Source organism: Rhodamnia argentea, chromosome 4 (genome assembly GCF_020921035.1).
Source record: "Rhodamnia argentea isolate NSW1041297 chromosome 4, ASM2092103v1, whole genome shotgun sequence".
Taxonomy (NCBI): Eukaryota; Viridiplantae; Streptophyta; class Magnoliopsida; order Myrtales; family Myrtaceae; genus Rhodamnia; species Rhodamnia argentea.
Window position 1 is genome coordinate 26,252,984 of NC_063153.1, and position 27,969 is coordinate 26,280,952.

The 27,969-nt window shown below is 37.3% G+C and overlaps 3 protein-coding genes across 5 annotated transcripts; 1 reads left to right on the top strand and 2 right to left on the bottom strand.

Annotated features, from left to right (window-relative positions):
- Positions 1–1,051: 1,051 nt before the first annotated feature.
- Positions 1,052–4,742, bottom strand: LOC115754004 (protein PEROXIN-4). 2 transcript variants are annotated; one of them, XM_048277085.1, is made up of 6 exons: positions 4,706–4,742; positions 4,300–4,365; positions 3,914–4,033; positions 3,700–3,828; positions 3,157–3,286; positions 1,052–1,185 (listed from the first exon to the last, which is right to left on the bottom strand). In XM_048277085.1, exons 2-6 carry the CDS (start codon positions 4,303–4,305, stop codon positions 1,097–1,099), a joined length of 474 nt encoding a protein of 157 aa, XP_048133042.1. In that variant the 5' UTR covers positions 4,306–4,365; positions 4,706–4,742; the 3' UTR covers positions 1,052–1,096. The 2 variants fall into 2 exon arrangements, with proteins under 2 accessions (XP_048133042.1, XP_048133043.1); XM_048277086.1 differs by lacking the exon at positions 4,706–4,742 and adding an exon at positions 4,534–4,695 and having other exon boundaries at positions 4,300–4,364.
- A 2,267-nt stretch (positions 4,743–7,009) lies between these two features.
- LOC115753992 (TOM1-like protein 9) lies at positions 7,010–16,787 on the bottom strand. Of its 2 annotated transcripts, XR_004016934.2 has the most exons (11): positions 16,422–16,787; positions 13,948–14,026; positions 12,894–12,992; positions 12,705–12,818; positions 12,387–12,547; positions 11,729–11,810; positions 11,418–11,503; positions 9,872–10,063; positions 8,077–8,564; positions 7,151–7,823; positions 7,010–7,118 (listed from the first exon to the last, which is right to left on the bottom strand). XR_004016934.2 is itself a non-coding variant. In XM_030692873.2 (10 exons), exons 1-10 carry the CDS (start codon positions 16,520–16,522, stop codon positions 7,207–7,209), a joined length of 2,019 nt encoding a protein of 672 aa, XP_030548733.1. In that variant the 5' UTR covers positions 16,523–16,787; the 3' UTR covers positions 7,010–7,206. The 2 variants fall into 2 exon arrangements, 1 of the variants encoding a protein (XP_030548733.1); XM_030692873.2 differs by having other exon boundaries at positions 7,010–7,823.
- Positions 16,788–19,145: 2,358 nt separating this feature from the next.
- On the top strand, positions 19,146–25,802 carry LOC115753998 (aspartate aminotransferase, cytoplasmic-like). Its single transcript, XM_030692884.2, has 12 exons — positions 19,146–19,331; positions 20,138–20,209; positions 20,510–20,571; positions 20,642–20,725; positions 22,041–22,140; positions 22,233–22,353; positions 22,698–22,861; positions 23,122–23,259; positions 23,409–23,530; positions 24,445–24,539; positions 24,906–25,026; positions 25,423–25,802. The coding sequence occupies exons 1-12, from the start codon at positions 19,218–19,220 to the stop codon at positions 25,505–25,507; spliced, it is 1,278 nt and encodes a 425-aa protein (XP_030548744.1). The 5' UTR covers positions 19,146–19,217; the 3' UTR covers positions 25,508–25,802.
- Positions 25,803–27,969: the final 2,167 nt, after the last annotated feature.

Sequence of the window (27,969 nt, forward strand, 5' to 3'; positions counted from 1 at the left end):
ATTCTTTAATTGAAATTTTGCCTTATCTATTTTAATAGTCATAAGCGTCTCAAGGCAATTTTCACTACATTTAGAATTTGATTATCAAATAAAAAATCTTCATCATTTTCAAAATATTATTTATTTTCTCTCATGTAATGAATAATCAGTGCATCGAAAATGAAGATTTTTCTTCATCAAATATGATTAACAAGTCCACAAAACGGTTAACAAAACTCATATATTCAAAAATTAAATGGTTTAAGTTTTAAAACTGTTGAGTTTTATGCTTTAAAAATTGCACTATTACTTTGAAGATTGGTGCAACAACTTTCTCGCAGCAATAGTCAATGAAATTCTTTTCATAAAGGGGAGAGATTTGAGAGTAGTTGCATGAAGCACATTTTTTTCTAAGAAAAATAACACAGATGGTCTTTAAACTTTAATCCAATATGTAATGTAATTTCCAAACTTTTAATTTGACCAATATGATCCCCGAACTTTAGTCCAATGTACAATATAATTTCTGAACTTTCAATTTTATTCAATATGATCTCCGAACTTTTGAAACACATTCATTCAACTTAGTCCTTGAACAATAAGAAAATGTCTTAAAAATGGACTTAACACAATTCACCTAAAAATGCAAGCTTTCTATGCTTCAATTTTTCCAAGATTTGACCCAAAAAATAAAAAATTCTTCAAGGAACTAGTATAACAGCAAACATCACTATCAGAATATGCCCATTTGCTAAGAAGAGAACATTCTGTCTTACCTTGTAAATGATTCAATCTCAGCCCAAGCTAAAGCTTATGCCCAAAAAGAACACTAGCTCCAGTTTGAACTCAGCACAGATACACACTTGTTCACCAGAGTTACAGAACTTGTGAAGAAAATCCATCCACAGGAGGATGAGCTCCACACCAAATCTAGCAACTGGCATAGAATTGTATAGCAGATGAGATATCAACTCTGTCGTTTAGCAGCAACCTCCCTCCCTCCTCCCCCCCCCCAAAAAAAAAAAAAAAAAACAACCCAAAATTGAGCTTTGTAGAGTAAGAGTTAATTCGAACAAAGACGCCAACGCATCAATCGGGCGTGTGCAATTGCTTGGTTTCAGCCTTTCTTCGGCATGGCAGCAAGTCTAGTGTACATTCTTGCCATGGATTGATATCCTCTCACGTCACCCGATCGGAGTAGGTTTCCTGCAAACAAAGGCAAGCAAATAAATCATGCCATATGTAAGCCTAGCCCCATGCTCTTGATATTCTCCGTGTGTTGAGCCCTCGTATGATAGCCTCTTGGGAACATAATTAAAAAATTATTTAAGCAACAACCAAGATTGTATGTGACATGACCAAAACCATCAAAATCATGAAATACGTGACCCGATCACTACGTTTTACTAGTTTCTTGTGTTGTGCTATAACCTGAGAAGGGCTTATCTCTTGAACACACGTATACACTCGGATTTCATTGCAGTTGCACTTTGTTCTGCTCTTCAGCATTTAGACAGTATATCAAGGATACCACCTTAAAGCTCTAGTCACACATACATGGCACACTAATTCACATCAAAGCATCCATTAAACTGATCTGGAACCACCACTCACAAAGCAAACACAACACTGGACAGCTATCTCGCAAGAAGCATATCAACACACAAGCTCACAGAATGATGCAGACACGAACAGATGCTCTCAAGGAGCATAATTCCCATCAAAGATGATTCAATAGCTCAGCAGCAACATGAGCAAGAGAGCTGCCTAGAGAGAAATAAAAGGAAAGGAGAGGTTGGCCTCACCACAAAGAGTTGTATTAAGGACAGTAGTAGAAGAACATGACCGGCTGACAAAACAGTGGATTCATGCAGAGCAAGCACTCCTGTCCAGGGGCCCCACATTTTCATCTGGTGGATTTTACTACAGGAAAACATACTCTCTTTTCTAATACACTTCAACCATTACAAGCAGGACTAGGACATAAGGAAAAATAATCATCAACCGTTACATTGAACAAGTAGAAGCATTTGTCCTTTATTATCACTATCTATTACTTCATAGTTGAAATTATCCCTTTTATGCCATACAATATATTGCCCAACCAGGAGGCAATCAACAAACCCCGAGAGTGCTTGATTGCATGAATGATAAGACGAATAGCTCTTAAGGTTCCTAATTAGAGCTCGAGTTGAAATCGAAGCATTATATCATCCCTAATTCATCTAATCCCTTCGACCAAAAAAAAAATCATCTAATCCCCAAAATCTCGTGTGGAATGTACAGCCCAACAGAATGTGTTTATGTCAATACTCAATTGAGGCAAAGACATCCAACTGTAATTACCTGTCCCAGCACTACTGTCCTATATATCTGATCCAACTAACTCACCATTGGAAATAAAGAATAAGATGAAGAATTGTTAGAGATAGCATTAGGAAACAAAACGTGGAAAAGGAGGAGCATGAAAGATTCCCACTGAAAATCAAACACTCTCTCTCAATAATTGTCAGATGTATACAAAGATCTCACTCTTGTTATTTCCGGAAAAGTTCAATCAAAGACAATTTTGCACCTCCTTCTAAAAGCAACATATCAAGAACCCTGCAAGATGTGGACACTCCTTTCCAGCACTGATATAACTAGTCTATGTCAATATCATGGAGCATGGAGCACAGAGGATGAATGTTCACAAAAACTATGCTGCCAAGTAGGGAATTTCACTTTTCTCTTTTTGGCTGAGGGGAGGAAATATTACTCGATAAAGTGCAATGGCACAACTTCTTGTTCTTGTTGTTATGGTATACACAAAGTAGGAAGGGGAGTGATCCCTGGATCCAGATTTAAAAGCGAGAAAGGTGACTCTACCAACTTTGGGCTCTTGGTCCTGACTCTGCATAGTTTTCATGTAAGTGAAACAACATTCAACTAGATATTATTTTGGGAAGCAACACTGCCACATTTTATCATGAAACAGTGAACATGCAAGCACACAAGTATACACTCCTTGCAAGAGGTGCAAGCAATAAATATGAAACACCACACTAGGTCACTTAGATAATAGGCGCTATAAAGACTTCGGTAAGGAAATTTCTGGTTGAGATTAATGTACTAATGAAAGAATAATGACTATTTAGTTACAGTTATTATTTCTTCTTTAAAGAAACTCAGTAATACCTGAATCGCAATTTAGTGGGCTGTCAGGCTCAGGGTGGGCCATGAGAGCTATTATAGCCCTGCAAACAGACTGGAGGGTCCAGGCAGGACTCCATGCATTCTTCAGAATATCAAGGCATATCTCCCCTGTCTGCATAAATAAAATATCCATCTATAAGTCCAACAAACACTTACAGCATCTCGTACTTATGCGTCAGGTATCTTTGTTGATTTTCCCCAGCTAGTAGTTATCAGGAAATCAATTCCTATAGAGATTCTCTGGAAATAATTTGGCAAAATTTAACTTAAAGCAAGTCAAGATTGGTTCCTGATTAATTGTCAAAGAAGTCTTCACTTCTCAGCTCTGCACCTCTATCTATCTTTCATGTGCCAGTTAACCAAACTACCGACTCTTTCCAGTTTATGATTGTGGACATAATAGATATTGACTAAAAGAACCATTAATCGCCAAACAACAGTTTGGCCCTTCAACCTATTAGCATGCACTGAAACTAGTTCCAGCAAATTCATCATCAATAAGCATTCCCATACAAACAATTATACCTTGAAGTGCACATTGGGGTGAAATATCTTAGTCAGGAAACGAACTTGAGGCGGCTGCAGTGGGTACTGCTCAGGTATAGCAAAGGCGAGCTGGAAAACACCACCCTCAAAAGGAGTCTCTGATGGTCCCTAATGAAAGAGAATCACCATTTCACTTACATGAGCAACAGCACCACTCAATTGCCAATTACCCCCATCAGCCAATCAATCTCACCTTGATAAGAGCAGTCCACTTAAATATGTTTGAGTCATCGCAAACCAACTGAATGTCCGGATCAGCTCCCTTCTCTCGCTGCACCTCTTTGTATTCCTTGAACAGCCTCGCCCTCGATGTCTACAAATACAAGCACATATCGGCTTTAGGATTCACACCCAGCCTGGGGATATAAAGAAAAAGCAAAAACCAATTCCTCCACGTATGTAATTGCAGGAAATAAAATCTGTCGCTTCATGAGATGTGCGAAGTCAGAAAATGATTTACTCGGTACATAAGAATGATAACCTAGTGCAAAATTTCACCATTAAAAAGAAAACTTTTCGAGAATGATCCCACGGAAACAGCAGAACAAAGAGCCAGTAGTTGCAAGTAATCAGTAATACCTGCATTTCGATATATCCTCGCGAATCAAGTCTGCTACAGAAAATCCGACTTCCACCAAATTCAACTGAAAATTGAACACAAGTGAACCAATACATCAAAAAATTCAAAGAAAACGAAAAATCATGCCCTCATGCCGTCTAACACTTGGGTATATATTCCGTGCATTCTCACCACTCCCAAATCACTCCACCCAAATCCGGGAAATTTCTCAAGAATCAAGCACGAAAATGTACCCCGAGCACAGACTCGCCTACCACCACAACGGAAGTAATTTAGCCAAGCTTTTAAGCACCCACCGCACAAATTTATTGCTTTTATCAAATACCAATCGAACGATTTCTGGGTAATGAAGAACCGAACAAAGAATGAGCAATTCGCCGTCAATAAAGAGATCGGAGAGAATACCTTTGCTTCAACAAATTACGATCCAAGTCGACGGGGCTTTTAGCTTCGGACGGGGACGAGGAGGACGAGGTGGTTGGGCGCAACACGATTACAGAAAGCACACACCCGAATGATGACTGAGAATCAGAAATTGTCTCCCATCTGAAGCTTTGGGTCCCGTGTTTCTCTTCAGTTTTTCCTCTTTATCATATTGTTTTCTCTTTTCACACTTGACGTTGGTTTACTTACATAAATATTTTTCTTAGTTTTCATAAAGGGCAAAAAGCATCGACATCCAATTTAGATAAGCACGTATGAAATTGGTTATTTCAAAACAAAATTAGCATAATTCTTTACTTTTTTTTTTGTCAGAGTATAATTCTTCACTTTGAAAGCATAAATATTTTTTAAAATTTTTGTAATCAGAGATGTTGATTATTATTATGGTATTTTTGAAATTTCTATTAGGATCGGATTTACAAATTCAATGGCAACTGCATTTCATTTCAAGATTGACCATTCTCGTTTAATGTGATTAGAGGTAAGTCCCTGAAAATTCGTCCTTAATAATTTGTATTGTATATGTCTAATAACTAGTGAGGTAATTATTTCAATTAAAATTGAGTAATTCTGCAATGTTATCAGAAAAATAGAATGTTCTACCTTTGTTAGCTTTATCTAATTGATATTTATTTCACCTACATGAATTATTAGTGAAAGGTATCATTGAACAATAAAATAAAATGAAGATATGAACAACGTTTAAACATGAAAAATGCTACTTACGTGGCGCCGTAGCCCTAACGTGGCAAATTTTTAATAATATTTTATTATTTGCAGAATTTTTTTAATTAATTGTCTTAATTTTCTTTTATGTATTTTTGTCTTCCTCCTTTGGGGCCGGCGAGCCGGCCAAAGCAGCTCAAATGCACACGAGCCGTTCTTGCAAACGCCTGATAGACCCGGCAAACGGAACTATAGAGCCTAGGAGCCTCACATGAGACTTATCAAATCCGATGGTTTGCATTGTCGAGCCCACTTGAGAATTTCCCTTTGAATGCATTGGTCTCGCCAGAGCGCGTTTGGTTCATCTGTCAAATTTCTAGGAATGATGTTTAAGCAATGTTCTCATTCAACACGCTTAAGATCATCATACTTGTAAATCAAAGTATCTCTAAAAAGAGATAAATCTTGTCCAATAATAGCAATACGTCATCCGTAAAAGAATTATCAAAGAAGTCATAAACCTCTTATAATTGTGTAAATTCAGTAGTAATTCTTTTTTTTTAGGCCAATTCAGTCCTAAATCTTTTATATTCGTATCATTTTAATCCATCCAGCCAAATTTGACAGGTCAATGCTAACGAAAAATTATTTTGGTAATATTTTAAAATTTTTATGATTTTTTTATTTCTTTTCTTTAGTTTTATTTTTCTCGACACTTAGGGCATCCTTAAGTGGAGCAAAAAAATCACAAAAAAAATCCAAAAATTTATTAAATATTATTAAAAAAAGTCCACATCAATAGTAGTAGTGCGAGCTACCAAAATTGACCGGATGAACTAAGTTAGCACAAATGTAAAAAACTTAAAATTGTATTGGCAAAAAAAAAATTAGAACTGAATTGATACAATTACAACAAACTAAAACTTTTTTGATAATTCCTCACCGCTTAAAAAAGCAAAAATGAGAAGAAAAGACACCTCCGCATCTAGGCAAAGTCTCTGCACTTACTCATGGGAAAATTACCCCCGATACATGACAGTTTGAAGCATCATCGACGCAAAACAACAACAATGTTTCTTTTATAGGTGAACAAAAAGTAGACAGCAACCCCTGGGAAGGTCTCGTATCATAAGCTTGACCGAGAATGTTCAATCCAAGAGACCATAAAAGCTAGGAAAACCAACATAGCTTCACTTCAGGGGAAAAACAAAAAGGTCAGCAATTCAGCGAAAAGACCAAATGTAGGATAATATGAACATCACTGAAAACCAAGCAATTTACATAACAAAATGAGATCAGAAATGTTCAAAGAGAGATGCTCTAATCTACACCCCTATATAAACTCAACTCATCCAAACTTCAACCACAAGTACATCTTCCGAAGTTAAGAAAGTCCATTGCAACAACGGCATTTACAAAATCAAAGGACAATCGTCCTGCCAGATTGAAATTCCAAGTATCAACCCGACGAATACTTCCCTCAGCGCACACTCAAATTCTCATAAAAATCTGCTGTAGGCATGCACACCAACTCAAACTGCAAAAATCTATGAGAATTATATCAGCTAAATCACGTGCGCTTATTAATGGTTCAGCTGATAAGAGATAAAAGGTCGAGGAGAATTCCTTTTCTTTCCCTTTACAAAGAATGTACATGATCTCAATGCCAAACGAGTAGTGCCAATACATGGCCGCAAACAGAAGAAACTGCCAAATATGTATAATAGAAAAATTCGAAATAAGAAAATCAAAAGGAATCAAGTTAACAAGCAAAACATGATTGGCAAATACTACTGCTACATGCTACCAGCTCTGCCTGGTGTATTAGATTTTGCAGACGATTTCACTTTAGCCATATTAACAAGATCTCCAAATAGCTTGTCCTCTGGCTTTGAAGGCTTCATGGGCGGCACATATGATGAAGTGGACACCTGGTATGAAGAGTTCCTTAAGCTACTGTCATCTTGAACCGATAGCCCATACATCCGCTGGTCAAGGTACTGAGCACCTTGTTGGCCATAGCCATAGGCTGCCACCTGGCTGCCATACATTTGCTGGGGATACATATAAGCCATCTGACCTACTTGCATTGGCTGATGAACCATCCCCATATAAGGACCTCCTTGGAGGGGCTGAGGTGGTAGTCCTACCATTTGGTTTGTTGGAACAACCTGGTTATTCAGCGAGGGCAAGTGGCCACCTGCAACTGGTTGCATGTACATGCCCATCGCTTGCTCATTCCCCATTTGATAAGGTGCCTGGGGATGCAATCCACTCAGAGCAGGTTGTGCATGTGTGACAACCGCCTGCGAACCTTGCATTGGTTGGGGGTACTGAGTGCCCATCAGTTGGCTGTTTTCCATTGACTGAGCTTCCCAAGGTGGTGGTGGTAGCGAATCACTAGTTTGAGCACCTGTGAAAGACCACAAAACTGTAAGCTCAACAGATTGTAAGATTGTATGTTAGGAGTTCGGGTATGTCCATAAAGAAGAGGTCTAACTCTCTCCAAAAGGGCTTTAAGACTCGTAGCATGTCAGTGATCGGGAAAAGGATACCAAGCATGCCCCTAGGATGTGCCAAATGAGGTTCTACAGTACAAGCCGAAAGACAAAATACGTGTCAATAAGAAAGTAATGTCAGGTACTCATGAAGAAGCAGAAGAGCACCATAGACAGGAGAGGGAGGCTGTTGCTGCTGCGCCGTATGGCCATTCCAAACAGGAACAGAGCTTTGAGAATAAGGTAGTTGATCGTGCTGGTTCGATCCCATGTTTGGCATGCTGCCATTAGCATAAACTCCAAATTGTGGAGCTTGCAGATTCTGCTGCTGCTGGAATTGAGGAGTAGAAGGATTGCTGTGTGTAGTTGAATAGCCACCCTGGGTATTGATGGCATTGGGCTGGTTGTTACTGTCCGAAAACACATCAAAAAGAACGAGCGCATTCTGCTGCGACTGAGCTGCAGTTGTCTGTGGTTGTCCAACAGGCACAAGTGCTAGTGAAGTATCTGCTTTTGGAGAGCTGTAGTCCTCTCCACTGAGAAGGTCCATTTTCGGATCAATTTTAGCTGGAGCAGCAGGACCGTTGGAGGAGGATGGAGCGGGAAGCAGCAACTGATTTAACGTTTGAGACCCTGTACCAGCACTTGATGTTGATCTGCAGAAACCCCACTTCTTATAGCTCATTTGGCCAGAAACTATGTGCTCAATTAAAATTTAAATCAAGCTGATCACCCATCCTTTAATAGTAAAATACTGGTACTGTTAGGTAAGATACACGTATGTTCATGATTTCGGTTTGACTATCCTCTCCTGGATGTTGGCTGAACTCTTTAACTTATCTTGTATCTTCCTATTAGTTTATTAATGATATAACATGTCAATTATCAATATTTGATTATTTAGTATCACAAAAAAAAGAGTAAAATATTTATACTAATTACCATAAGACAGCACAAAAATATAACAAAATTCAATTCTTAAGCACAATATTTTTACGGAACCTGTAATTTAAATGGACTAATTCTACCACGTAAATCATTTCCATTAGAATAGAAATGAGTGAAGTCATGATGACAATGTATTATAGTAATTCCTAATTCTTTCACGTACTTTAAGAAAAATGACAATGTATACTCATGCTTATCCAGTATAGAATAAATTTTGCTCTGTATAACACTAACAGAACCGATCTTTGTGTAAGTCTCAAGTAATAAGTGGAGAGAGACTGCAGGTGTTCAAACTGAAAAAATGGCTGCTCTCTTGTCAATCTGGAGTCTGGACTAGCATATTTTGGAAAGATCCCTAGCCATCTTATGAGCAAATTGGGGAGACATAGAAACACTTGAAACTCAAGAACTGAATGTGTAACATTGGACAGCAATCTCCTCAAGTTTAATCAGCCTGACACAGAGTTTCAACAGCAAATATTCGAGATCTTAAGCCAATTTAAGCCACAAGAGAAGTGTTTGAGAGTAACATGCTTAAAATATTTTGAACTTGCGTATTTATAATGAACACATGTATACGATGTATTGGTACATTTCTCCCTTCCTCTCCTTTCTTCTTCTCTCAAGACCTAACTCCCATCAACACCCAAATTGGGTGAGGCAGTTTTCTAGAAACTGTTATAACTGCAGCAATTTTGAGGGTACTGCAGCTGTAAGGAATTTGCCAAACACCTCAAAAAGCTGCAACTCTTTTTTCACAGCTGTATCTGCTGTGAAAAAGTTGCACCAGACAAGCTCTTAATAACTGGAGAATCAAAAGATAGATGATAAACTTCGATAAATGTGTAAATATCTAGCAAACTTTACCAAACAGCTGAAAATTAGCGGACAATATCCAGATCAAGTTATCACAAGAGTAGCACTACTGCTGTTCACAAGACTTGAACTTCATATCTTGCCGCATACTAAGTATTTGGGGTTTATATATTGAACTCGTGACTAATGAACCAATTACCTTTCATCAGGCTTTTTGCTGTTATCACCAATATCAAGTAAAGGACCTTTGACATCCGTCGTGGTGCCAGAAGATTCCGGCTGGATTTTCTCTACCTTGACTGAAGATCCAGAAGCAATGACTTCATGCTTGGCAAGTACACGCTGCAAGTCATCATTCAGCGCTAATCCTTGACGTAGAAGTGACTCATCCCTGGATTACAAGTTTAAGTTGGAACCAATAAGCCATCCCTTCTTTTGAAATTTAGCATGTGCATATATAATGACTACTAGAAAGAAGTTCCACATCAATAAGCTATGAAAAACCCTGGGAAGAGAGAGAGAGAGAGCTGGGGTTATAAATTCACTTCAACCAAACCCGACATAAAGAAAGCAATGTTAATTAAGAACCTCCTTCACGTTTGGCAACCCCCTAGGAAACTTTTCTTTTAAATTTCATTCAAACACACGAAGATCATTGCCGTTACTCTCTGCAATTAAGCTTTATTTATAATTCTCATCATCTTAGCTGCACCAATATTCATTATTTCACTGGTCTTGAACAATTCCTGTCAGGTGAGTGAGAAATTATTGTCCTTTGATCTTTTATTTTCTCCCATAGGTAATCAGACAAGATATCTCACAGTTAACCTTGTACAAGCTTGGAACTCATGCAACCATTGGCACCTATATCTTCATGTTACTATACCCTAAGAAAAATAGGAAACCACACAGAAATCATCAGCACTTGTGCGTATAAATTAGATGCAAGCTTAAGTAATTCGTTAGAGGAAAGTAACTTTGTTTTCTGTATTGGATCTATAAGCCTCTTAAATTCGTAGCACACATGACTTCCTCCTTATCAGTAATTAAAAACACCACAGCTCCAGTGCAACAGGTATGACACACAATCTTCTTTATACCTAGTCAAATATCTCTTAAATCCTGACCCTTCGTCTTGCAACACGCTATATGTCCATTTATGCTGCTAAAATGGACAAGTTGGACCATAAAGATAGCAATCAGATGAAACATCGTAGGAAGCATCGCAGTAAGGCAGAAGAATGCACTGATTTTAGCTGAACTTAGGTCATTAAAAATCAGAATTCAGTCAAACAATGTTTTACTCTATGGGACTTTTCATCAGATAGACAAAAATTGATATCCACACAAGTTAGATGAAATAGAGAACAATTTATCATAACACGGAGATATAGCTATTAAACATCGTATAATATAGAGACAGCAACCAAGTCATTAGCATGCACACACATTGTAAATACTCCAGTGCAAACCAGATGAAAAGCATCCATCTGGAGGACGAGTTCACGCAGTCTCACACCAACACCATGAATCTGCCACTGTGTCCTATAGTGCTTATGCTGGAACCAGTCTTCCAAGCAAAGAGAACATATCTAAAGATTTCCTCTTCACCAACAAATGAAATAACAACCACTAAAATGTCCCACCTATGGACATGGTAGCAAGGGTACTTAAACACAAAAAGGAAAGCTGGAGAAGACGATAACCGTCAAAATACAGTCAGCAAAAGGGAATATGAGCCTTACGATGTTGAATTTACAAGGTGCACCACTCTCTGCTTGTAGGTGCGGCACTGCTCTACCAAATCAACAATGACCTCCTGCCTAAGCCCCTGCAGATTTATAAAGAGAAAAAAAAAAAAACCTAGCCAATAAGAAAACAATTGTAACTGCAAAAGAAACACCGCTGGTTGGTTTCCAAATAAAGGGAAAACTAAAAAGAAAAGTGAACTTCAACCTCACATTATTTCAATAAGATACTATCAGTGCTCACTAATTCAACTGCTTGATGCATTAAAATACATCCTTAATTAAGCATCACAAATTCAAAAATGCACCTCCTTGTTCCCAGGATCTATGGCATTCAGCATTTCTGCAAGCACATCCATGATCCCGCGTGCATTCTGTATTTCTGTCAAGCTACACAAGAACATATGCATCAAGAACCTCAAAATACATGACAGAAGCAAGGTGCTGTAAAATGTCCTTGACAGGATATACTAGATATCCCATCCACCTAGGGCTACAATCCTTTAAACATCAGTGTACTAATAATCAGAGTGTTCATTTCAACAAAATTGTATAGACTGTCTAAGGATCACAAAGAAAGGACCTCTATGATACATACAAGCTAGAAGACAATAATGAGCTTGTTTGAATTCCCTTGACAAAAACAATTATCATATGTGAATTACGTGTCAATATTTGCATACTTTGGAGAAAAAAAAATCAGGTGCACCACGTTTACAATAGTCAAATTGAATAAGCCAAAGAATCAAAGAATATAAAAAGTACTCAAAAAAAAGCCTTGCTAAACAAACTCTGTTGTACAAAGAAGAGATTTGCCACTAAGAAGTAAAGACGAATGTTAAGTTCCACATGGAGCTATAATACGAGCAGCAGGTTTAAAATTCTTTGGACATAGATCTGTAACAAATGAAAATTAATGACAAGAGAAAAGGTATCAGCATTTCTACATATAATTTATAAATGCACCTTAATGTGGGAAACTCAGACTCCGCAGAAGACTCAGATGCCTCCGGCCGGTGATCAGCATTGCGAATATTTTGCGGATATGAAGAAAGAGGTTGTGTTTGTGGAGGTGTAAAAACCGGTGCAGAACCCTCCGCTCTCTGAGGGAACACTGCTCCTGCTCGCTGTACCAAAATGAGTGGACTTAGAGAATAGTAAGTAATATAACATAACAACCAACACCAGAAAAAGGGAAATGTTATAGTACTCTCCAGACCTAAATACATCAACCAAGTCACGAATAAAACAAGTCTGTTCCCAAGAGCGAGAAAAAAAATGTACCAGCAACTCCTGGTAGGCAGCATAGTATTGAGGATATCGTGCCCTTGGTCCTCCAAAAGCTTCTTGCCAAGTATCTATCAAGATCAGTATCTTCTCTTTGACATGCATATCGGGCTGCAGAATCAGGAATAACATGAAGTTTCAGCCAACAAGTAACTTTCAGCATCCAAATGCATCAAAATTTATTACCTTCTTCTTCACCATTTTCACCATCTCATGAAGAACATCTCTCTCAGCAACATGCATATGAACAATGTCTCCACAATTCTTTATAATTGTCTCCAATAACTATTAAGACAAAAAAAACCCAACTGATCTGCATTAGCCAAAGATCCAACCAGCATTTAATCCAGGAAGAAAAAATTCATAATGCACCAAGAGGAGAGTTCTTATCCATACAATATGCAAATCAATTCTAATACTTTGTAAATTGAACAAACTTTTCCAAAGAAAACAAAGTGAAGGAATGAAAAAGCAAGCAATTCTCACTCAATACAACAGAATAACGTAACTTGCTCCCTTTCCTAAAATTTCCTTCCTGTGTCTGAACAGACACATACTGCACAAAGCGAACAAGGTCACCACATCGCCTGTGCACTCAATGACAAAATTCCATACGACCAAAAATTAATAAAATATGAAAATTCTACAGCAGGTAAATCAGATTATAGACGGCACTTTTAGAACAATGTTCTGCTTCTCAATCTACTGCTTTTAAGCTATAAAAGAACATGGATCCTCAAATAAACTCCAAGAAACTCAATGAGCGACATAAGCATCACGAAGCATAAAACCTCAAAATAGCAGAAGACATGCCCGCATAGAACCTTTTTTATTCTCTACATTCACTAAAAACTAGTGAGCAGCTTTTTTAATATCAAATTGGACTGTAGTATCCCATAATTTGCACTTTGTCAGAAATTCAGTTTTTCATAGTCACAAGGTCACCATAATAGTCAAACATAAGCAAATATCCCACTAATCTCTTCTTAAATGACCAGTTATCCACTTTCCTCACCATTCTTTCATCTCCTCAATAGTTGATAACCACTACCTTAATCCTTTTTCCTTCTATCCCTTCTTGCACTTCACTGGTACCAACCACAGAGCCAAAGTAGGACCAATACTTTATGACTACTATATTGCTTGAAAAATTGCAACAATAACACAGGCGCATTCACAAGGAAAACAGAAGCCACTGCACTTGCAACTTTAAAAGGAAACCAAAATTTCCAAAACCTACCGTTAAAGCCAAGAGTTGAACCTTAGGATTCTTGCTTCCAAGACGCTTCTTTATGCCTTTAACTACATCCTTAGCTTGCCTGCAAGTACAGTAGATGAACTCATGCAGTCAACAAGGACTGCACAGTAATTTTTTGAACAAGGGAAGATCGTGAAATTTTAATACTGAGGGAAAGAAGTCAGGCATAAAGTTTCTGTAATAGACTCAATCTAGGTCAATTACTAAGTTTAACAGAACCAAACAGAGAGAAAGCAAATAATACACGTTATGGGTAGACACAGTCAGAAAAATTGGAGGACCTTGCAAGCAAGAATGCAAAAGCTAATTAAACCTCAAATCTGACCCTATAATTCCTTAAGCTATGTGTGGGAGACCTAGGGGAAGGGAAAGGGAAGGAAAATGCCAATAAACTTAAAAGTTTCCCTTCTGTCCCTTCTCACAAAAATTTTATAATTTTCAAAATCTTCTAATCATATTATCATCCTCCCCAATTTCCCAAACAGAGCCATGATGTTTAGCAAAAGTAAGGGTAATGAACTACTTAAGAGTTTAACTTATAACAACTTTCTCGAGACCATCGTAATTAAGAAAAATTGAAGAATCAGTATTAGATGAGATTCTTCTCAACTCAAAGAGTTTCAACCGGACCAAAAAAAAAAGAAAGAAAGAAAACCACCCCCATATCCACCCTCCCAAGAAAATCCCAAAAAAAACAACTCAAAGCACACTGCAATAGTTAAAATCAGAAGCTTGGCCAATAATTTTGAAGAGGAAAGCCCAATTTGTAGTTCAATTTATTTGTCTAGAGAGGCAACCTATACTCCAATATAGTATGTAATACGAGACTAACAACTAGCATTGACAAGTTTAGAGAAAACATATTTCTTCTTCAGCGAGTGAAACAAACCTATACCTGTTAAGCAGGAAAGGGATCATTCCTCACAGGAGATAAGATGATAAGATGCCAGAAATACAAGCTAACAAAATACTAATTGAGAAACATGCTTTAGAAAATCATCACCAGCTACAGTTGAATCACTGTGCTATAAAATATTCACCTACATTTTAGTTTCTTGCCATTTATTGTTTCACCTTCTAGATGAAAATAAGCAATTCAAACCATCCCATCACAATCACATTGAACCTTTATGATTTTGACACCTATTATATAAAGCACAAGTCTGTATGATTTATGACTACAACATCTTCCTAGTATGATAAAGATTAGCCATGATAATGATTGATTAAGTCCGAATCACAATTGATAGAATAATTAAATATTAAACCATGCTTTCATTAACAACTTAAGCTTTTAGAACAGTTGGTAGTGATCTCACAAATCTCACATGCTATTAGAGCAGAAAATCCCGAGTTCAAATCTTTCCGGATCCCATTCATCTCCCTATTTAAATATTTTCATGCTTAGTACTACGCAAAAAGACCAAACTAAGGGTGAGGAGGAGTGATAGAATAATTAGATATTAAACCACGTTTTTATTTAAGGGTTTAAGCTTTTCGAACAATTGGCAATGGTTCCACAAATCTCATAGCAATGATTGTGGCTTGATTGATCTTAGTTTCTTCACAAACTAGCTAGGTTCAATTGGACAGGTCTTTAAAAAGATCACATCGAGTCCAATCAAAGTTATTGAAGGGCTTTATTTAAGAACTTGTAATCAGGCCATGTAGAGTGGAACAATGGAAAATTAGAGTCGTTGTGTATGTTGGTTGCAGAAGTGTAATCGGAAAATGTTACAAACTTATCATTACATGTCAATTAGACATACGACTCCTCATGATTAATAATCTTTGGGTTCCCTGATAATGACAGCAATCTTTTAATGGTTCCCTGTACTGAGATTCACAAAAAAATCCAGGGAACCCCCCACAAAGACAGTTTTCCAGCTTTCTGGTCAGTAGGGAGAGGAAAGCATCCTAAACAGCTTTTTCCTCTCTATCAAACCCACTGAGCTAAATTGCATCGATTCTCTCATCCATGCAACTACAACTTTGGGTTGAGATGTAAATATAAGTCATCGTTACTGAAACCAACGTTCACTGACGTTACAATTCCTTTTACACAAACTTCTTTCAAAAATCAAATAACTCTTCTACAACATCTTGACCATCCAAAACTACTTCCATAGCTACTTGATCAAACAAGCTGAAAACAATGACGAAAACCGATGGCTTCTAAGCTCTTTCAATGCGATCACCACGCAAAATGATCTCATTTCATCCATCCAACTAAGACAGTTAGGCATGTAAGATTTAAAAAATTCGTGTTGGGACGATAAACATCGTCCACTTATGTCAAAATCCCTTTTGCACTAACTCTTCTCAACAACCAAAATAACTATTTGATCAAATCCCGGCACTACCCCAAGCTTCCAGTGCAGGAATTTGATCAAAGCGAGCAGAAAAGAGTAGCAACAGAGAATACTTCGACAGCGACATGATAATGACAAGATTACCCGGGGTCGTGATTGAGGATGTCACAGATCTCAATGTTCATCGCCCAATCAGGTCCGATGAGCATGTCGGTCGTTGCTCTCTCCACCATAGAGTTCACCATCTCGACAACAATGGCCAATCGAACCGCTCAATCGGCGACGGCGACCGATGACAAACTCGTCAGAAAAAATCAAAAAGAAGAAATCCCGGCGAATCGCGGAGCAATCCGGCGAGTCCCGGCCCCTATCCGAGCAATCTCCAAGCAAAAATCGAAACAACAAAAAAATAAGAAGGAACGAATCAACAGACGGAATCGTCGTCTTCTCCACCCTCTTCCTCCCTCTCTCTCTCTCTCTCTCTCTGCCCCGTGAGATCGCGAGCTTTTCTTTACCTTCCGTTGAGGAATGATTTTTTCCTTTTTCTGCATCTTTTGTTTTTTTTGAACTGCTCCACCTCGGTACAGCGATCAAAGAAGGAGGCGAATGACGTATTGCCACGTGTTCGCGGTCCAGTCCCGAAGAGCTTATATATTCCGACGACCGTTGATTCGGCCGACTTTTTGCATCGGACGGTTATTACATGCTCGATGTGCTTTTTTTCGTTTTCTTGTGATTAAGATCACTAGTGGCCCGGTGCTGCGCAAAGCGACAGGCCTCTCGTGGTCTCCCGGCGCAGTAAATTATGTGGTTTTGTTTGTTTTTTTCTTAAGCTCGAAAATATGCGCACATATATGCAATGAATCAACAATCAAAAAAAAAAAATATTTGACCAAAAAAGAATAATTAAAAAAATAAGAAAAATTCCTTTCATTACGAAATATTCAAAAAATTTTAATAGTAAAAGAACTATTGATAAAAATTACATAATACAAATAAATTGTACTACATGTGTACTCGAGTTGAGCATCGACTTGAGCATGTACTCGTATGAAAAATTGAATAGATATAATTGTCTCAAATAAGGAAAAGATGATGATTTTTTTTAGCAGAGCAAATGAGCGGGAGTAGATTGTTGGAATAGCCAACGTCATTATTCTGGTGGAGCAAATGGATACTAAGGGCCTGTTTAGTAACGTTTTTGCTCTAAAAAAAGTGATTCTAATTAGAATTAATTTTTTTATTCTGTTCCCTAAATGATTTTTAGAAAATCAAAACACGTTTGGTAAATGCATAATATTTATGTTCCCATATCAGAAATGCGTTTAATAACCGCATAAAATTTATATTACGGAAAATAATTTCTCTTCCCAATTTGTCATTTAAATCAAATAATTACATAATCACGTTTGATGACCTTCCTCGGACCCCACAAGTGCGATCCTCTTGTACCATGACATCTTTTTTGCCAAAATAGGAATACTTCAAATTTGTTCCTTAGAAGAATAATACACTAAAATTATTATTTTTTCATGATTGTCTTGAGGCTATGCATATGCGAAAGATGAAAGAGGTGACTCTAATTATCTTTTATTGCTCATAATGAATAAAATCCATCTCTACCACCTAGTTGGCTCAATTTTACCCTTAGATACCATGTAGATGGTCACTAATGTAGCATGGTACTCCGACGATAAATTAGGCAAGGCTTAGGAAAAATCGAAAGGCAAAATCACTAAAAATAGGATTGGCCAGTTAAATGGACCAATTTCCTACTTTTTAAGATTTTTTTTTTGGAATGATTTGCCCATGTGGGGCGAAATCGTCATTTGGGAGAAATCGAAAGGCAAAATCATCAAAAAAAACAAGATTGGCTAGTTGAAATGACTTACTTCCTAATTTTTAAGGGTTTTTTTTATAGAATTTTTGGAATTTTTTTATTTTTTCCAATTTCTTTTAGATTTTTTTATGAATTTCCCATTTTTTGGATTTTTTAATCATTTTCTGATTTCTTAATTTTTTTATTAAATTTTGAAATTTTAATTAAAAAAATATCCAGATTGGGTCGAGTTGACTAGGCCCACGCCTCGTGGGCGCCCGACAAAAGTAAAAGAAGACTATCATTACCTTTCTAATTCTCAAAATTGTTCTTTTTTTTTCTTAGAAATAACCTTTTTTGTTTCTTATTTTTGGTCCAAAAGCTTTCCCGGGAACAAAATTAGAATAAGAATTATTTACTTTACCAAACATGTTTCTCATTCTTTTTTGTTCCGGGGAACGTAAACAAAAAAATAGAAATATTACCAAACGGGTCCTCCATTATGGATAGAATATTGTTATATATATTTTATTTTTTTTATTCCTATGAAGGGTGATATTGGAAGAAAAAAAAATGAGTCAGTTGAATGTTTTAGTTTTAACATAGAGAAGATAGGAAGAAATTTTCGAAAGTTTGAAATTATCTGAAAGATGGAAAAAGAAATCAAATTTAATTGAAATAAGTAAACATAAAATAGAATTATTAATTGACGTACTTATACACTAATGATTAAATGACGGAAAATGGGATTGCTAGTATGAACTCTTTACCTTTTATTTCTACCCAAAAGAAAAAAAGAGCTCTTTACCTTTCATACTTTTTTTTTATCAAACTTTTTATGCTACTTCAAGAGTGTAGAATAGTTACAATGGAAATGAATTGAAATATGGGTGGATAATTATCGCATAGTGCTATTAAAAAAAAGAATAAATTGGAAAATATAATATACGAAATTAAACATATTTAACTAGTGCACCGGAACAATTATCAAATATTCCAAAGAAATATTCTCTTCAGACATTGACCCCGTGGGGACATCTGCCTCTGTCGTTATTTTTCAGTTCTTATAGGAAAAAGGAGTCACTTTTCCTGCATCGACTCTCTCTCTCTCTGGGTGAAAAATGGAGTCGGAGAACGATCCCGACCGACGCGAAGAGACATCCATGACTCAGCATTGTGGTGCTGAGTCCGCGTTTGCCCGCGTGCCTCGAGCTCCTGAAGTCCCAGTTTATGCGGTATGCGACCAAATTTGCTTCGCTCCGAGACATTGGGTTACCGAACTCTTAGTAGCGATGCTAAGGGCCATAACATATGATGCACGCAAGCTGTTTGTTATATTGGCTGCTTACTTGATATGGAGCCTCACTGCGAAAGAAACGAATGGGAATGAGACTCTGTCTCCTTTCTCTTATCGTCCGAAAGTTTTGTTGATCTTCAGCAATGGGCTACTTATTTTGTCAAGCGACCATTTTCTCGGAATTGCTCGAATTGTGTTGGAACTGGGAAAGTGCTGTTTTATGGTGAACACCAAGCACACTACTTAGTAGTCACTTCAAGAGCAAGTTTCGTGTTAGGTGCGAAACAGAGGATGTGAATGAAACAAAATCCATGGCCACTTTTTCTGAGCATCGTTTGATGGGTATAATTCGTTGTCCAAAACTGTCAAAAGGGTGATTGGAACTCTTGGACCCAAGGAGCACCGGCCTTATGCAGGTCTAGAACTCAACCACATCAAATAGATCTTTTCTTTGTTTGGTTGAGGATCGATGAGCATCTGAAAGACAGTTGTAGAATTACTATGAGCGACGTAACTACGGGTGGGAGGATCAGGACTCAGCCCCCCAACATGTGATATCATACTAACAAGATATTTGTCCAATTAAGATACAAACTCTAGAGCATTGATCATGTTTCTTAACATCATTTTACTTTTTTAACTTTCTGGCCATTGTAGTTTTTTGTTGTGTTGAAGCTGACTTTACTGGGTATTGCTACTATTTTCAATTTATGGAAGAACTTTGCTGTTGTTTTGATAAAATAGGTGATGGCTGCATGCAGTAGAGATCCCAGCCCAGTGAAGCTGAACCTGGGTATGGGTGTATACAGAACAGAGGTGAGTCTTTCTTGGGTCATGTCAGTATTTTGACATTTGAGTGTGGTGTAAAAAAGCAGCAATATTCTGTTGCTTGTTGCTCTCAGCTACTCTACTTATTAATACATGGTCGTAAAATTGTCAGTAGGGCATTTCTTCTCAATGAGAATATTTGAAGTGTTTGCTTAAACATTCTAGTCTTTTCGATGTCCTCATGACAAGCTACCATTAATGCTATTGAAAGATTTTGTGACTGCAATAGATTAAATGCTAATGATAATGGCTTTTGGTTTCTTCTTTTCTGTATGATTGGCAAAACAGGATGGCAAACCTCTTCTTTTAAATGTGGTTAAAAAAGCAGAAGAGCTCCTTTTCAGTGACCCGTAAGGTGCATTTGCTTTATCTTTCATGATCTACTGGTGTGGAAATGAACAACAATTTGCACTTTTTCAGGTCTGCTAATAAAGAATACTTGCCAATTACTGGACTGGCAGAATTTAGAGAACTGAGTGCTAAGCTTATATTTGGTACAGACAGGTATAAAGATTTGATTCTGCTAGATAACTGTTTGGGTTTCTCAATATTGTTTTCACTTTCACAATATCAATGGGCAAAACTTTTATCTGTTAAGAATTTGGTGTTGCAATAGTTATATTTGGTTATGGCAGTGGACTTGTTTCAAGCTTAAGTTGCATCTTATCTATTTTGACATCGGATTGAGCACTTTGCCCCCTAGATTTATTGCATTGCCTAAGCACTATTAACTCTGATTTTGCAATAGTCGTTACCTCCTGTCTATGTTTACATCTGTACATTCGTTTGAAGTGACTTTCGGGCTCTAAAGTGGAAAGTGACTTCTTAGAAGCACACATTGCTATATGGCAGCCGTATTATTCACACAGATACCGAGAGATAGATTGATAGATAGATAGAAGAGCGGAAGACGTTTGGATCTGATTACCTAGCACATCTCAGCTGTTGGAGTTCTCAGCCATGGTAATAGATAGACGTTGCTCTGCCGACTGCCAGTGCAATGGCAGCTCTGCTGCATGTGGACAGTGGGGGTCTGCATGCATCTGTAAAAAATTGGTCGAGTCAGAAAATTTGGATGCCCTGTGTTACTAACACAATATGAGAGAGAGAGAGAGAGAGAGTTGAGCCTGGAAGAGTGCTCCATTTAGTACAGGGGCAAAGTCTTCACTACCCTCCATAGATCAAACATAAAATGCATTTCACCCCATAATTTCGCAGTTCTGTATCCTCCTTGTGGAGAGAGGACTGGGGTGCTTGCTTATAATGACATGCTATATGACAGCCCTGCAATTAAAGAAAATAGAGTGACCACCATACAATGCTTGTCTGGGACTGGCTCATTGAGGAATGGTGCCGATTTCTTAGCAAAATATTATTGCCAGGTAAATGTCAGTTTCTCCAAAACCGTCTTCTTCATTTTGCTCTAATGACGATTGGACATTATTGACCTTGCCATGCTGACTGCCAGTGCAGTGTCACCTCTGATGCATGTGGACAGGAGGTTTCTGCATGCATCTGTAAAAAATTGGTCGAGTCAGAAAATTTGGATGCCCTGTGTTACTAAAACAATATGAGAGAGAGAGAGAGAGAGAGAGAGAGAGAGAGAGAGAGAGGGAGAGAAGGGGGGTGATGGGAGGGAGGCAAAGAGAGGGACCTGAGCCTGGAAGAGTGCTCCATTTAGTACGGGAGCAAAGCCTTCACTACCCTCCATAGAAAAAAAAAAAAAAAAATGCATTTCACCCCATAATTTTGCAGTTCTGTATCCACCTTGTGGAGAGAAGACTGGGGTGCTTGCTTATAATGACATGCTATATGACAGCCCTGCAATTAAAGAAAATAGAGTCACCACCGTACAATGCTTGTCTGGGACTGGCTCATTGAGGATTGGTGCCGATTTCTTAGCAAAATATTATTACCAGGTAAATGTCGGTTTCTCCAAAACCGTCTTCTTCATTTTGCTCTAACGACGATTGGACATTGTTGTATGTCAATTACCTGACTTGTTTTGCAGTCAACAGTATACCTCCCTGAGCCAACATACGGTAACCATCCAAACTTCTTCATAGTAGCAGGGCTTTGCTTGAGGACTTACCGCTATTATGATCCAGTGACAAGAGGGCTAGACTTCCAAGGTTTTTGATCTTTTCCATTTACAACCTATGCTTCTTGTTATAATCCATACCTCTCATTTATTTGCAGGTGCGAATTTCCATGTCATTTATATGTCCGCCTTTTAATATTGTACTTGCTAATGATTTCTTTTTAAGTTATTTAGACATCAAGGCAAGTTATGCTTCAATAAGCACATAAGTTCAATCACAACATGGACAACCCTGCTTGTCCTCTAGGGCATTGATGTATCTCTTTGATTTTGCTTTTGCTTTCAACACCTGGAGTAGACAATAGCAAGTTATGCTTCACAACCCGGCTTGTCCTCTAGCAGATGTTTGTGTATTTCACTTGTGTCATCTAACAGGTTTCTTGGAAGACCTTGCTTCTGCTCCACCAGGAGCTATTGTGCTACTGCATGCTTGTGCACATAATCCTACTGGTGTTGATCCAACAGTTGAGCAGTGGGAGGAGATCAGACAGATTATCAGATCAAAAGGGTTGCTTCCATTCTTTGATTGTGCATATCAGGTTGGTGATCCATCATATTAATTTAGGTTTTAGTCAGATTCTGTTAATCTCTTATAATAGTTCAGACCTATATTCACCTTAGATTATTGCGACATATTCTGCCCACCATTTTGATTAACACTTCTAAACTATGGTCACTGATTTCACTTTCCACTTTTGTTTGCTGGTAGATGGTTGCCAATAGTAAAGCAATGCTGTGTATTCTTGAAGTTGTTTGGTGTGTGGGAGGAGTGGCCATTTAAGTTTGTCTATGTGTTCAGGGTTTTGTAAGTGGAAGCCTAGAAGATGATGCACGAGCTGTGAGAAAGTTTGTTGCTGATGGTGGTGAATGCCTTGTTGTCCAGTCCTACTCAAAGAACATGGGACTCTATGGAGAACGTGTTGGTGCACTCAGTGTAGTAAGTTAATCAAATTGTAATCTTGTAAAATAGATGTCCATTAATGTGGGAGCTTGCCTTCTCTAATTTATGTACTCTGTAGTGGAGCAGTGGAATGGCTTTCATGCATGTTCTGTTTTCTTGTCATAGCCCTTATTCCTGTTGTGCAGGTTTGCAAGACTGCGGATGTGGCAACCCGAATTGAGAGTCAGTTGAAGCTTCTGATTCGACCCATGTATTCAAATCCTCCAATTCATGGCGCTGCCATTGCAGCTGCCATCTTAAAAGACAGGTATAAAAAACCTCTGCTAGCTTTTTGCTATGGAATGTCCGGTGAATTCTTTTGGCATAAGAAACATGGAGAGCTAAACACTTTTTGTTGTATGCATATTTTCAGTTTTCTGAACATGGAGTTTGGTGAGATTGAGCAAAATGCAGCAGTGCATTCTGCTTTTGAGGGCAATGAAATGTTTACTTATTATTTTGGTTATTTGGTATTTGAGAAATGTATGCAACACGAGTCACTCCAATTTGTCTAATTTTAGATAGTCCGTTTTTGCAATCTAGTCGACAAAGATGTGCCAAACATGCTTTCCTTTTAGAAACAATTGAAGGCTCTATCTTTCTTCAAAGACATAGGTTGTGGAACAGCACTTTTAGATCACCATTGAGTCCTTTTCACTGCAGTATTGGTTGTTTACACTTATGTGACTTGAAGATTACCCGGTACCATTGCCATATATGCAGCATTAACTTGGTATGCTGTTTTATGTTGTAGCGGTGCTCTTTTCAGGGGCTTCTCTATCATTAGATTTGCAGCACCGAGACAGTATAACCAATACCTTAAGCAATGGAATGTGCTTTCTCCGGAAGTGCTTTTATAACTTAGAGGAAAATTCTACGTTTATTGAAATGCTGTAGATCTTGCAAAAATTCTGAATTTTGTCAACTTGGATTTTCAATGGTGAATAGGAACCAAAACATCGCCTATAAAATTACTTTGAATGGGTTTTACAGCTTTAACTCTTCACCTCGTCTTCTAGTCCAATTTCAAAATAGTTTATTTATGGTAAAGGTTTGTTGGATGGAATAAAATTGGTTAAGATGGCCCTCGAAAAAAATCTTGCTGGTAGAATACATTTGAAGTATGAAGAGGAGAAAGGAATCTGTAAATACAGCTCAAGTGTCTACATCTCATATGTGCAGGAATTTGTTCAGTGAATGGACACTTGAGTTGGAGACAATGACTAAACGGCTCACATGCATGCGGGAGCAATTATTTGATGCTTTACATGAAAGAGGTAGACCCAAGTCTTTGCACGCACACACGCACTTACTTACTGGTATTCGTTGTGCGGTTCTAAAACTAGAGAGCTGGTGGGAATGCATGTATATTAGATCAAGCAGCTTCATGTTGGAGTCCAACTTAGACCTCATTTTATAAGTGGCATGCAGCCACTTGTAGCGCAATCCTTACTTTGGCAATACTTGTTGGGATATGATTACTTGTTGCTTGCCTGTACTTTAAAGTTACTTTGGCAATATTTGTTAGGCTATGATTACTCGTAGCTTGCCAGTACTTTAAAGTTACTTTTATGGAGGTTAGTTGCATCCATATTTTCGTTTCGTATGCTCCAATGTTCAAGCACACGTCTCTTTGCTGATAGGGACTCCTGGTGACTGGACTCATATCCTCAAGCACGTAGGCTTGTTTACATTCTCAGGGTTGAAAGAGGAGCAAATTGCTTTCATGACAAGGGAATTCCATATCTATATGTCTTCTGATGGGTGAGAGGATCTCTTCTACTTGTCTTATATACTTAAATGCAGTCCGCTATGTACAGGATCTTATCTTTGGCTTTAATCATGAAAACACTTCAGGCAGTAGGTCTATAACCATTTACTTTGAGGTTTCCATTTTCACGAATGTGCTATATTCTAAATATTTAGAAGCTTGAATCAGGAATGTGTAGTAAACGGCTCTACCGTAAATCTTGATTTGGGGATGGGATGTTCAGCAAACTGCTCTACCGTAAAGTTTTTTATTTTACTCCTACGTTTTCCTTCTAATGTATGAAGGTTTAGCTGACAAGCCAAAATCAAGAAATACATTGGTCAAAGAAGAAGTTTCGCTTTCACTATTGTATCGATATCTCTTATCTCATGTCAAGTCTTATTATGCAGGAGAATCAACATGGCAGGACTGAGCACTAACACGGTCCCTCACCTGGCAAACGCAATACATGCTGCCGTTACTCTGATACCATGACTAGTCCGCAACAATGGCCTTCTCGGTCAAACTATCCTACTTATCCTTCGAATGAGAAACTCGAGCTTTTGATGTAAATGCCTCGAGGGACACAATGTTTGACGGTTGTTTGGTGCTTAAATTCGGAGGTAGTGTCGGTTTTTCGAAATTCATGGAGCAAACTGATCTCCATGAAACTAGAAGGTGCTGGAAAAACTGTGCACTTAGCATTGCACTATGTCTAAGCTATGTGATGGTTTCCTCTAAGGGTGTGTTTGTTCTAGCGAAAGGATTTTCCCGAAATTAGTTTTTTAGATTTTCACCATTTTATTCACAAAAAAATGATTCAGTCAATGGAAAATATTTTTCAATCAGTGGAAATTTTATATAATAAATCCGGAAAGTGAATTCCTCAATCTGAAAAGGTGAAAATACTTTCTAGAATTGCTCCTCTTTACTATTTTAATATTTTATTATTTCAAAAAATAAATTTCGAGGAAACGGTTTTTAGTGAAATAAATTCATCCTAAATTAGGAAGTGGCTGTGATAATCAGTCATGGCCTAGAAAGGAAGGGGCTGATGAGTTGGCACTAGTCATGGCCACGAGCTGGGGACCGTCGGTTCCGGTTCATGAACCGGCGGTTACGATTTCAATTTAGGGGGAACCGAAATCGAGCCTTTAAGTGGCGATTTAGGTTCCGGTTTTGAACCGACAGTTGCAGGCTGGTTTCGGGCCCTATTCCGATTCAAAATCGAAAATGGAACCTCTGGTTTTGGTAACGGTTTTTGAGTTTAAAAATTAAAGTGTAATAAATTTGTAATAAGATTGTAATCAAATTATCAAATAATGAATTATGAAACAAAAGAAAATAATGAATTATCAAATACAAATTGTTGAAAAAAATTTATCAAATACAAATTGTAATTTACAAGTTGTAATTGGGGAAAAATTATCAAATATAAATTGTAATCAAATTTGGAGGAAAAAAGGGAGGGGAGGGGGCTTGAATTAAATGAATTATCATTAAGCGCCTATATATCTTCTTGAGAATAGAAAAATCAAAACTCTTGGAGTTATCTTACATTTAATAACCCCATATTTACCTCATCCCCAATCGTTGCTACATGTTTCGTTATCGGTGCCGCGGTATCTCCGTTATCAAAGAATTCGGCTTCATTATTGCAATCTATCTCTTGTTGTCTATATTAAGCCTTTGTCCAATCATCAACACAAGCTTGAGCCTCCATTGAATCGGGAGCTTATCTTGAACGTCATTCGTCCAAACTATTGCCTACATGGCTAAATGTTTGTTCTACCGCAATTGTCAAATAAGGGATTGCTAAAATTTGTTTTGCAATAAAAGCAAGAATTGGGTATTAGGTGGAATGCCTCTTTCACCAATCTAATATTGTGAAATCTATGTTGCCTTCAAACTCATCAAACTCAAAAGAAACGGTTATATAGCTCTCAATTTCAGAATTACTTCATGTTGCTTCCTTTTGCTTTTTTTGCTTATGCAACACAAGTTGGTACCCTCTACTAATTTTATCTATGCTCCCACTTTGTATGTCACTAGATTAAGAAGATTCACTATCACCTAGATTATATGTACTACAAAATTTATTATATAATTCTATTATTATGTTTTTAACCCTTGTTTGTATAGTTATAATATTTACCTCATCAATTAAATGTAAACATTTATAATACATATTCAAATAATCACCTAAACCATCTAATTATAACGTGGATCAAAAACACAAGTAACTAAATAAATAATAGGAATTTCCCTATTATAATGTAGCCATTTTGTTCGCATTATTCTGATAGTGTCACTTAATTCTAAATCATTTTCATTTTCTTCAAAAATTCCAACAATATTAATATATTCTATTGAAAATAAATGCGTAGTAGGATAATAAACACCAGACAAAGTATAAGTTGCATCATTAAAAACTTTTAAAATATTTTAAAAAATTGCAAATATCTCATTCTTGTGGGTATAAAATAATTTGAGTTATATTATCTAAAATAAATGCACATAATAAATTTTTATATGCAAAAGATTCGTTAAGCAACTCGTAAGTGGAATTCCAATGATTTGGAACATCTCTTGAAATTTTTTTTGGCTCTTTTCCATTTGCTCTACAAAATTTTAACCATTCTTTCATTTTTTGGGAATGTTTCCATAAAAAAATTGAATTTCCATTTTTATTGAGTTGAAAAAAATATCAAGAGTTTTTAAACCATCTTGTACACATAAATTTAAAAAATGACAAGCACATCTAACACGAAAAAATTTTCCACCAAAAACAGGTTTACAAATCTTTTCTAATTCAACAATTGAAGCGGTATTTTCTACGGCATTATCAAAACCAATCGAAAAATTTTATTAAGCAAATAATATTTTTCTAAAATTTGCCTAATTAATCTAAATATCATTTGCCGTATACCTTTCATCAAAAACTCTAAATGCAATAA